This window comes from Hyperolius riggenbachi, chromosome 6 (genome assembly GCF_040937935.1).
Source record: "Hyperolius riggenbachi isolate aHypRig1 chromosome 6, aHypRig1.pri, whole genome shotgun sequence".
NCBI lineage: Eukaryota > Metazoa > Chordata > Amphibia > Anura > Hyperoliidae > Hyperolius > Hyperolius riggenbachi.
The window spans coordinates 317,639,156-317,651,142 of NC_090651.1; the positions used below are offsets into that span (position 1 = coordinate 317,639,156).

Below are 11,987 nucleotides of genomic sequence, written 5' to 3' on the forward strand. Positions count from 1 at the left end.
GACAAAATGTGGAAAACTTCAAGGGGGCCGAATACTTGTGCAACCCACTGTATTGGTATACAGTGGGTTTCACAAGTATTCGGCCCCCTTGAAGTTTTCCACATTTTGTCATATTACTGCCACAAACATGAATCAATTTTATTGGAATTCCACATGAAAGACCAACACAAAGTGTTTCATTTCCTTACCAAAGCTTTAGTATGGGGGTTGGCTGGATTTGTGGAGACCCAAACACAACTCACAAATAGTCAACATTTTTAACATGACTCTATAGTCTCTACATGCAAACTGTAGAAAATAATGATAGCTTAAAGTGTCCTAGAGACGGCAAGTAACAAAGATTTTTCACTTACCCGGGGCTTATTCCAGCCCCATAAGCACACCTGAGTCCCTCACTGTCCTCCCACGTGCCTCCATTCAGTGGCAATCAGCCCCGGTAACAGTCTTGGTCGCCTCAGTCGGGGTCTTCTGCGCATGCGCAGAAGACCATGACTGACACAAATAAGCCAGTTAGTGAGGCTGATTGCCACTGAACGGAGGCACGTGGGACAACAGAGAGGGACTCAGACATGCTTATGGGGCTGGAAGAAGCCCCGGGTAAGGGAGATCTTTGTTACGTGCTGTCACTCGTTTCCTTTAAGAAGGGCAGGTTGTCAAAGGCAAAATATCTGCAAACTTTCTTTTAACTTTTAACTGCATTAAAGTGAAATTCTATTTTAGTCAAAAATGTTATTTGCCATTCCTCAGTGGTACACAGATTATTTTGCAGCAGGAAAAAGGGTGCGGGACGAGGGTGGACAAAAAGGGCGCCGCCATAAACTTTAATGCAATCATCGTTAATACGGAAAAAAAAGTAGAAAAAAGGGCGCCGCGAAAACATTACAACATTATAGTTTTGGAAGTACTTATCGCTTTAGGAGCTTGCAACGTTGTAGTTTGTGTCATATTATTTTGTTTATATGTACAGATTTTATGTTATCAAAGATATTAACGTCTCTATGTGTAAAAGGGTCTTTCTGCAGAGGGAGTTGTTAGGGTTAGGCAACACCAGGGAGAGTGGTTAGGGTTAGGCACCACCCGGGCAGTGGTTAGTTTTAGGCAACACCAGGGGGGTGGTTAGGGTTAGGCATCACCAGGGGTTAGGGTTAGGCACCAATGGGGGGATAATTAGGGTTAGGCGCCACCAGGGGAGTGGTTCGTTTTAGGCACCCCCAGGGGAGGGTTCTGTGTGAGAGTAGTGTCGGGTTAAGCTGTTTTGTTGAATTACGTAACAATTTTTAAGGTTGTGCCATTTCATTATCAAGCCAAGCCCTTTTTTCACTACGCCCTTTTTTCATGCACGCGATTGTTTTGCATTTTTGTATTTTTTTTAATTCTCTCCATTTTAGTGTGCAGCTCGTTATAAATTAATAAAAGTGGCAGGAAGCTCAAATAATATTTTTTTTAACTATAGAAACAATGCTTATTTTGTGTAATCATTAAGAGTGAGGGCTAGAGGCCACTAATGTCCCTTAGTGTACCTAAGCTGAAGTTTGGGTGCAAAATCAAATACTTAAAATGGACCCAAATTAAAAATACAAGACTTCAGAAATAAAATCTATTTTTCTAACTTATAATAATAAATAGCAGGCTTTTGCATCGCCCGCTGTTTCCGCTCCTAACGTGATCATGTGCACCAAAGAGGGGAGATTAAGCTGTCAGCAGACATCTCCACTCAGTGATCAGGAACCATCCCGCTTGGTTCCTGATCACGTGATCACTATGACCGCCAGCGGATCATAGTGATCACCATTAGAGCTGCGGTGGTAGGGGGGAAAGAAGAGGATCCGCTCACCTTACTGATGTTCCCCCAGCGATCGGCGCTCCGCTCCACTCTGGCCGACATCCCCACTCGCTCTGACGTAAGTCCCGGGTCGCAGCTTGATGACGTCACCAAGCTGCGATCCGGAACTTAGCGGCAGTACGAGTGGGGATGCTGGTGAGAACGGAGGGGTCCACAGCGGCTCATCGCTGGAGCCTGGGAGTGTAACGATTGGTGTCAGCAACAAACAGATGTCTGGTTATTAGGTGATCTGCAGTATCACCAATAATCCAGACATTATACCTGATTATGTGATGATCTGCAGAATCACCAATAATGCAAGCAGGGTTGCTCGTAAACTACGCCAGCGCGAATCTACGCATCGTAGTACGCAACTACGCATCGTAGTTCGTAGGCGAAGTTTAAGAACTACACTTACGCATTTCCGCGTAGTCGTAGTCCTGCTATGCGTAGCTTCGCCCGCTACGCGTAGTTGACGTATGTATTGCGAAGTCAACTACGCGTGCGGTAACTGCATTTATATGGGTCATTGCGCATGCGCAGAAATGTTATTGCCCTTTATACGCATACAATTCCGCATTGGCTGTTGGAATGTATGCTTAAATTAGTTTGTGTATGCGCATAGTTAGCAGATTATTGCAGAAATGTTTCCGCATAAGGGCATAATCGGTCGCGTCAACTACGCTACGCAATATGTGAAGCTTGCGTATTTTAATGCGTAGTCTACGGTATGCTAACGTAGCGAAGTGGCTGATTTCGGAGCCGTAGTTCCAGCGTAGCGAAGTTGGCTGCCTACAACCATCCCTGAATGCAAGTATAGCAAGCAACAATGTGTTAGCTAATTGCAAGGTATGTGCTTGGTGCAACAGTAAGTACTGATAGGTTTAGCAACACCTCACCAGAGGAGCTGGTGGGTACTAACAGTACGGAGCCCCTCACCGGAGACGAGGGCTCCCTGGTGAGAGTAGAGTGGTCAGACTAATCGAGTCGGCAACAGACAGGCAGATCAGGTACAAAATCAGAAGGCAGAGGCAGAAGGTTAAACAGGCAGAGTCGGCAACGAGATCAGATGGGCAAAAGTACAGAAGCGTAAAGCAGAAGAGTAGTCAGAAACGAGCCAGAGTCATACACAGATAATATATAAATACAATCAATAATACTAACTAGAGATAGATGTATATCGCAAACACTGCATACATCTATCACAGCAGGAACCTGACTAGGTCTGAGTGCTAACACGAGGTATTCGCAACAGCAGACAAGGAGCAAGTGACAGCCAGCTCCTTTTATGCAGAGTACACTCTGCAGAGCCGCCCAGATGCCCAGCCAATCCGGCAGCTAGGCTGGAGTCAGTTAACCGGCGAGTCAGCTGACTCCCCGTCTAAATGCATAAAGGTCCTGCCGATGTGCGGCCGAAGAACCTGGCAGAGAGAGCGCGGCGGGGGCCGCCGCCAGCTGAGATGCGGAGGTGGTGGACATGTCGCTCTCCGTCACAGCGGTATCCCCGCCGCGTGTTACAGGGAGGTGAATAAAGGCTGCCTTCAATACGGGGGACACCTTGCCACACTAGGGAGACCATGCCCACCTAAACCCTAGCACGAATCTGGCTGCCTGACCCCCTCCCATACAAAATCGCCTGGTACTTAAGGGAAGTTAGGCAGACGGTCCCGAAAGGGTTAAAGTTTAACATTTCTTTTGTGTCCTGTAATTAGTCATAACTGTTGCTGATTCTTTTTCTTTTTCCTAATATTTGTGTGTTTTATCAATCTCTGTCTAGTGGGAACCCCTGGAAAATTGAACAAACGTGTCCTCTGGGTCATGGCAATTGCTTTCTTCCTTGTTCTGATCACATTTTCGTATGATTATCATTCCAATCTACACATCAGTGAATTTACAGAATTTATGAAAAATGGCAAACTGCTGAAAAGCACTGAAGATCTGTGTCCACCAGTAAAAAAGCCCAAACCTCTGACTGGCATGTGGAGTATCCATACTGGTGGACGTCTGGGTAACATCATGGGGCAGTACGCCACTCTTTATGGCCTAGCCAAGTTGAATGGCCATCAAGCCTATATTATACCTATTATGCATGACCGACTGTCAAAGATATTTAAGATAAGATTACCTGCGCTTCACCAGGAAATGTTTACCAAAATCAAATGGAATAGATATCCCCTGCATGATTGGATGTCTGAAGAGTACTATAACATTCAAAGGGACCATATCTATTTAATTGGCGCCCCATGTTCTTATACGTTCTACCACCATGTTAAGGATGAAATCCTCAGAGAATTTACATTCCATGACTTCATTAGAGAAGAGTCTTATGCCTACCTTGCCAAAGTACGTGGGGACAAGAAAAATGTCACGTTTGTTGGGGTACATGTTCGTAGAGGAGACTATGTCTCTGTCATGCCTAATTTATGGAAAGGGGTGGTTGCTGACAAAGGATATTTACAAAAGGCCACAGACTATTTCAGAAACAAGTATAAGAATCCACTTTTCATTGTGACCAGTAACGGGATGGATTGGTGTAAAGAGAACATAAATAATTCACGAGGAGATGTATACTTTGCTGGGGATGGTCAAGAAGGATCTCCAGTCCGGGACTTTGCTCTCCTGGCCCATTGTAACCACACCATCATGACTATAGGGACCTTTGGTATTTGGGCAAGTTACTTAGCAGGTGGGGAAACAATTTACTTAACAAACTACACACTACCGGACTCTCCATTTCATAATTATTTTAAGTATGAAGCTACTTTTCTCCCTGAATGGATTGGTATTCCTGCAGATCTTTCTCCTCTCCTAAATAAGACAAATCAGAAACAATAACTCCCCAACAAAGAAACTGGACTCATTTTAACTAAATACCAACTTTAAAATTGTTTAAAAAACTATTTGTTATGCTTGACTAAATGACCAAAGTGAACATAATGCGAAAAAAAAAAAAAAAAAAGAGTTTAACTTATCTGGGGCTTCTACCAACCCACTGCAGCTCGTGCCGGGACAAACCAATCCTCCAGTCCTGTGCAGTGACTCAGTTTCCTTTTTGGCTACTGAGCCAGCCTATGGCCACTGCACCTGCGTGGCCCTGGCTGCGTGCGTCCTCTATCACGCTCCTGTCGCCGGGAGAATCCTGCGCATGTACATTATGTGCGCAAGCACATTATGAGATTTTTCTCGTGATTTTTTTTTTCATGCGCAGGATGCTGCCGGCAACGGGAGCGTGGTCGAGGATGAGCAGGCGCAGTGGTCATCGACTGGCGCAGTCACCAAAACCGAAACTGGGTCGCTGCAGGGACCGGAGGATCGATTTGTCCTGGCGCGGGACGGGCACAGGTCGGCTGCAGGGGGCAGTAGAAGTCTCAGGTAAGTTAAACTTTTTTTTTTGTTTTCCTTTAAAGAGGAGCTTTTCCTGAATATAACTTTATAACTAAATATTGTAAAAAATAAGCAGTTTTAATCATTAACTATTCAGCAATGTTTTACGCTTACCTTAATCTGGATCAACAGGGATATGTGATGGAGAGGGCTGGTGTTGTACTCTTTGTTCTCTGGTTGAACTCGATGGACGTATATCTTTTTTCATCCAAAATAACTATGTAACTATATAACTATGTAACTTACTCTGATTTACATTTTTAAATGTATTTGTGTGATGCCAGCATCTTTTCTGCTGACAAGGTGAATCATTGTTGGATGTTTTTTTCACATCTGTATAGTGACCAGTAACATCAGTTGCACTCCCCAGAGTACTTTAGGGCAAAAGGCAGTGGTGTAGCTAAGAAGCGGTGGGCCCCAGTGCAAGTTTAGCATTGGGGCCGCCCAAGCATGCTATAGGTAATAATTGATACAACACACCAAAACCAATCAAGGACAACCACAGTGTCAGAGGTGCAAGAAGGGGATGGGAAACTGTGTGTTAATGATCACTATTATTCAAATCAACTACACCACTGGCAAAAGGATGTGTGACATCATTGCCTATGATAAACATCTCTGGGAGGGCAAAGTTGCATATGGCCATACATCAATATATAGATTTAAAAAGCATTTTTGAAGCAGAAGGCCAGAAGCCAGGTTTTTTTTTAACTTAAAAAATGGGTACAGTGGTTTGCAAGAGTATTCGGCCCCCTTGAAGTTTTCCACATTTTGTAACATTACTGCCGCAAATATGTATCAATTTTATTGAAATTCCATGTGAAAGACCAATACAAAGTAGTGTACATGTGAGAAGTGGAACGAAAATCATACATGATTCCATACATTTTTTTTTACAAATCAACAACTGCAAAGTGGTGTGTGCGTAATTATTCAGCCCCCTTTGGTCAATCAGTTGCCCATAGACATTGCCTGATGAGTGCTAATGACTAAATAGAGTGCACCTGTGTGTAATCTAATGTCAGTACAAATACAGCTGCTCTGTGACGGCCTCAGAGGTTGTCGTAGGGCTGGAACCCACAGGAGCGCTTTTGGCAGCGTTTTGGCAGCACTGCGATACGCTAGCAGTTTGCCAAAACGCTGGGCTAATGTTAATGGATGGGGCAACTTCCACAGGAGCGTTTGCGTTTCCCAGAAATGCAAACGCAGGACCTGCAGCATTTTGGGAGCGTTAGCGCTTCAATGTAAAGTATTGAAACGCTAGCAGAAACGCTCAGCAAAACCTAAACTGAGCGGTTTTGCTAGCGTTTTGCGGTTCAGCACACTGTAACAAAATGAAAAATAATTCACAGGACCAATCAGGATAAAAACGCAAAACGCAAAACACTAGGCACCCGCTGGGGAAAAAAATACAATGTTGCAAAACACGACCAAAAACGCGCATGAATCCGCTTGCAAACCGCTCAGACAAAACGCTAGCGGTTGCGTTTTGCATTTGCGGTTTTCAGTGGGTTCCAGGCCTAAGAGAATATTGGGAGCAACAACACAATGTCGTCCAAAGAACACACCAGTCAGATCAGGGATAAAGTTATTGAGAAATTTAAAGCAGGCTTAGGCTACAAAAAGATTTCCAAAGCCTTGAACATCTCACGGAGAACAGAGGCGCTATTCGTGACCTTGAGACTGTACTGTGTACTCCTATCTGTTTATTGCCTGAGGAAGCGGGAATGTACCCGTGGAACGCGTTGCGGTTCTGTTCATGGAGTATGTGAATAAATTGTCTTTATCTTAAGCGACAGCATCGAGTCTATTTCTGAGTGGCCGGTCCACCGCCGCCACCCGAAAATTTTAAACATTTTAGCATATTTTATCCTTTTGGCGCCTCTGTACATCTACTTGTCAAGATATCCACCCTTGGTGGTTGGAAGGGTGACAAACCCTCCTTTCCTTCTTCAGAGAGCGACATCTTAATCCTGAGTGGGGACAGGTCTAATCTCCCCACCTGCCTATATAGTGGTTGCCTAAATGGTAACCCATGTTTGTAAGTATAATACTTACTCCACACTAATTCTCCCTGATCCAATACATACTACACTATATTGGGCTCTCGGTTTCTCTGTTCTATCTTCCTTACAAGTTCACGGAGCACTGTTCAAGCGATCAATCAGAAATGGAAGGAGTATGGCACAACTGTAAACCTACCAAGACAAGGCCGTCCACCTAAACTCACAGGCCGAACAAAGAGAGCGCTGATCAGAAATGCAGTCAAGAGGCCCATGGTGACTCTGGACGAGCTGCAGAGATCTACAGCTCAGGTGGGGAATATGTCCATAGGACAACTATTAGTCATGCACTGCACAAAGTTGGCCTTTATGAAAGAGTGGCAAGAAGAAAGCCATTGTTAACAGAAAAGCATAAGAAGTCATGTTTGCAGTTTGCCACAAGCCATGTGGGGGACACAGCAAACATGTGGAAGAAGGTGCTCTGGTCAGATGAGACCAAAATGGAACTTATTGGCCAAAATGCAAAACGCTATGTGTGGTGGAAAACTAACACTGCACATCACTCAGAACACACCATCCCCACTGTCAAATATGGTGGTGACAGCATCATGCTCTGGGGGTGCTTCTCTTCAGCAGGGACAGGGAAGCTGGACAGAGTTGATCGGAAAATGGATAGAGCCAAATACAGGGCAATCATGAAAGAAAACCTCTTGGAGTCTGCAAAAGACTTGAGACTGGGGTGGAGGTTCACCTTCCAGTAGGACAACGACCCTAAACATAAAGCCAGGGCAACAATGGAATTGTTCAAAACAAAACATATTCATGTGTTAGAATGGCCCAGTCAAAGTCCAGATCTAAATCCAATCGAGAATCTGTGGCAAGATCTGAAAACTGCTGTTCACAAACGCTGTCCATCTAATCTGACTGAGCTGGAGCTGGGCAAAGGTTTCAGTCTCTAGATGTGCAAAGCTGGTAGAGACATACCTTAAAAGACTGGCAGCTGTAATTGCAGCAAAATGTGGTTCTACAAAGTATTGACTCAGGGGGCTGAATAATGACGCACACCCTACTTTGCAGTTATTGATTTGTAAAAAATGTTTGGAATCATGTATGATTTTCATTCCACTTCTCACGTGTACACCACTTTGTATTGGTCTTTCAAGTGGAATTCCAATAAAATTGATTCATGTTTGTGGCAGTAATGTGACAAAATGCAGAAAACTTCAAGGGGGCCGAATACTTTTGCAAACCACTGTATCTTGACAAAATGTATGTTGGGCTATTTAATGTGACTGGTGCTCTTTAAGTAAAAGTGCAGAAGAGCTGCTAAAAGTAGCCAATCCAATATTCTGCCACAAAACGAAAAAAAAAAAAAAAAACTGCTAATGAAAAAGAGAAATTGCATGAGTAAAAAAAACAAATACACAATCGAAGGGTGACGCAATAATGAGAAAATGCCCCCGATATCGCACTTGCGAGTGTGTAACCTGCCTAACAGAAAATGGTATAAATCTTTCCAGAATGGACAAAGACTCCCCATAAATTGTAGCGTGGGGGAGGGTAGAGCCTCTGCCAAAAGTAAAGCTGTGAAGGTCACAGGGGCAGGAAATGTGAGTGAATCTAACTTCATATGGGACATACACATAATGATTCAAAACTGACACAGATTTGGCTGGGGTTTTAATTAGGACACTGCTGTGCTCCAATGTGTAACACAGACGTGTAACTATGGGAGGGCAAGGGGGGACATACTGTATGCAGGGCCGTATTTGTACTTTTTACCGCCCAAGGCCCACTATCACTAGCTGCCCCCTGACAACAGTATACTAAACTCCCCCCCCCCCCCCCCAACATGGCAGGGTTCAGATTGTAGGCTCCTCTGAGGACAATTGGTGAAGTGATGGCTGGGATAAAATTATAAGATCCTCTGAGGACAGTTAGTGACATGATGGCAGGGATTAGATTGTAAGCTCCTTGGCACATTCAGTAAGAGACAGGCAGCTTGGAAATCCCTGTAAGTGCCCTTTGCTGCCCCTTCATCCCCTGATTGCCAGATCTGGCTGTTGGTAGCCACCCACCGCTATGTGCAAACTCTGTGTAGCAGAATAAATGTTCAGCAGGCTAACTGCTACTACCACCCTTCTGCCTCCAGCCCGCCCCTTGCTTTCCTGGTGCCCTAGGCCATGGCCTATGTGGCCTTGCCTGAAATCCGGCCATGACTGTATGTCCCCAGATGCAGCACTGTGAGGGCAATCAGCACTAGTCATGAGCGTAATAACCTAATCACGATGACGCAACATTTCATGTAATTCACGAAATTACAAATACGTCCGTAATCGGAAATTTGTGATTTCGCTAAATTTCCCGTTTAGCTCAATGAGTGTGAACTTTTTAGATTCGGTGATTACTAACTCTTGTGGCAACTATACAACTACGAGCGGCTTGGGAGCGGTGACGGGCAGAGACTTGAAACGCCGGCCGATGGATTTATGAGATATCCCCAACTTTTTTATGTATTTGGTACGCATTTTTTATTGGGGCTGAGTTGGCCATATTAAAAAAGCTGTTTTACACTATGGCAAGCGCACTTCCTCTTTCATGTTTGTAGATGCTGGATATTATGTAATATGCTTACTATCAAGAAGCCTGACGGTAAGCAGGGAACTAAGGGGGGAGTGAGTGTCCCCTCCCCTATACTGGTGGCAGAAACTCTGCACAGTGTGTGTGTGTATACACTAAAGGGTGTACTGTTCTGGAGATAGCTCGCTATGTTTGTTTATTTCCCCTCTCCCAGGCATATGGAACAATAGGAGGTTGTAACAGGACACATAACCGGAAACGCAGCTGTGACTTTGTTAACTATACAACTAGAACCCATATTAGGATGACAGATTGTAATTGATATATAGTGATGTAGCCAACATAAAATTTTCGATTCGCAAACAGAAACGCCAATTTTCTGCAAAAGTTTGCGAACAGGTGATTCGGGAGAGCCGCCATAGACTTCACTGGGCAGGCAAATTTTGAAACCTATATGGACTGTTTCTGACCACAAAAGTGATGGAAAAGTTGTTTCAAGGGCCTAACACCTGGACAGGGCTTGCCAGAGGGGGATCCATGGCAAAAGTCCCACCAAAAATTGTCGTGTTTTAATCTCTAAAGGGCAGGAATCACATTACATTCTGAAATTTGTGGAATTAAGTGCTTTAAAACGTCCAACATGCGTACACGGCGATAAGGTGGTGTAAGTGTTAGGTCCGATTCACACTGACAGATGAAACACACCGCAAACAACTACAAAGACCTTTAGTGATAATGTCAGGTGAGCAAATCATTGTTTTAGTTGACACCTCCAGGACATAAAAGTTAATCCTCTCAGCAGCAATCTTTATGTAGGGTTGTGTCATGGCCACCGTGCTTGGGCGCACTTTCCACGGTTTTCTGGCTCCTATGATTGGGCTGAGGAAGGTCAATAACAGTTAAGTGACAAAAAAAACCACTGATTCTGCACTGAGGCCTTAAGGTAGCCATACACTGGTTGATTTGCCATCAGATTCGACCAACAGATAGATCCCTCTCTGATCGAATCTGATCAGAGAGGGATCGTATGGCTACCTTTACTGCAAACAGATTGTGAACCGATTTCACCCTGAAACCGTTCACAATTTGTGGTGGTAGTGGTGCTGCCGCCGCTCCCCCCCCCCCCCCCCGCATACATTACCTGCTCCGCCGGCGCGACTGCCCCCGGTCACCGCTGCTCCGTCTCCGCTCTGGTCTGGTCTCCGGGTCCGGCATGCTTCACTTCCTCGCCCTCTACTGTTTAAACTTCCTGCCGGGCAGGAGGAAGTGAAGCATGCCGGACCCGGAGACCAGAGCGGAGACGGAGCAGCGGTGACCGGGGGCAGTCACGCCGGCGGAGCAGGTAATGTATTGCCGCTCTATTGCGTCGGCCGTCGGGCACTCGAACGCCGCTAGCGACGCGCTCCCTACCCGCGGGCGATCGACGGTAATTTTCCGCACGGAGCGATCGACGGGATCGGACGAAATAGATCGAAATTCAGCGTGTAGCGGGAACGATGTGACAGCAGATTCGATCCCAGTGATCGAATCTGCTGTCGATCGGCGGGGAATCGGCCTAGTGTATGGCCAGCTTTATAAAGGGAGCAGTAGTGGATACTAGATGCCAGTAGTGGTGGTGAAGGATTATTGGGTTATGGTCGATGCACTACTAGGACCAGCAGACCTCTCTCCAACAGCTAACATGTGCACTGGACACACAGAATTGCAATATAACAATAGCAAGAAAAAGAAAAACAGCCCTTAGAAAGGCGATTGATTTATCAAGTCGGTGCACTGCTAGGACCAGCAGACCTGTCTCCAACAACTAATAGGTGCACTGGACACATAGAATTGCAATATAACAATGGCAAGAAAAAGAAACACAGCCCTTGGAAGGGTGAACTACTGTAGCACTAAGCACTGACTGTACCTCTACAACAGCTAAAGTGAACTGTGTGGACACATTGAACAGCAATATCACAAGACTAAAACACAAAAACACAGTCTTTAGAGCTCGGGGGGTTATGTAGATGGTGAACTGTAGCAGCAAGAAACCTCACTGGGGACACAGAACACAGATATAGCTAACGCTTTCCCTATCTGCAGAAATGCTCTGTCCTTAGTCTCCTTCACAGAAGCCAAACACAGACTGCAAAATGGCTGCTGTGCTGGCTTTCTGATAGGTGGGCGGGGGTCCCGATGGGAGGGATAGCCGATTG

At 45.2% G+C, this 11,987-nt stretch overlaps 1 protein-coding gene across 1 annotated transcript; it reads left to right on the top strand.

The window, feature by feature from the left end:
* The first annotated feature begins 3,640 nt into the window (after positions 1-3,640).
* Positions 3,641-4,657, top strand: LOC137522183 (galactoside alpha-(1,2)-fucosyltransferase 2-like). The gene has a single exon (XM_068242215.1). It carries the CDS (start codon positions 3,641-3,643, stop codon positions 4,655-4,657), a length of 1,017 nt encoding a protein of 338 aa, XP_068098316.1.
* The last annotated feature ends 7,330 nt before the right edge of the window (positions 4,658-11,987 follow it).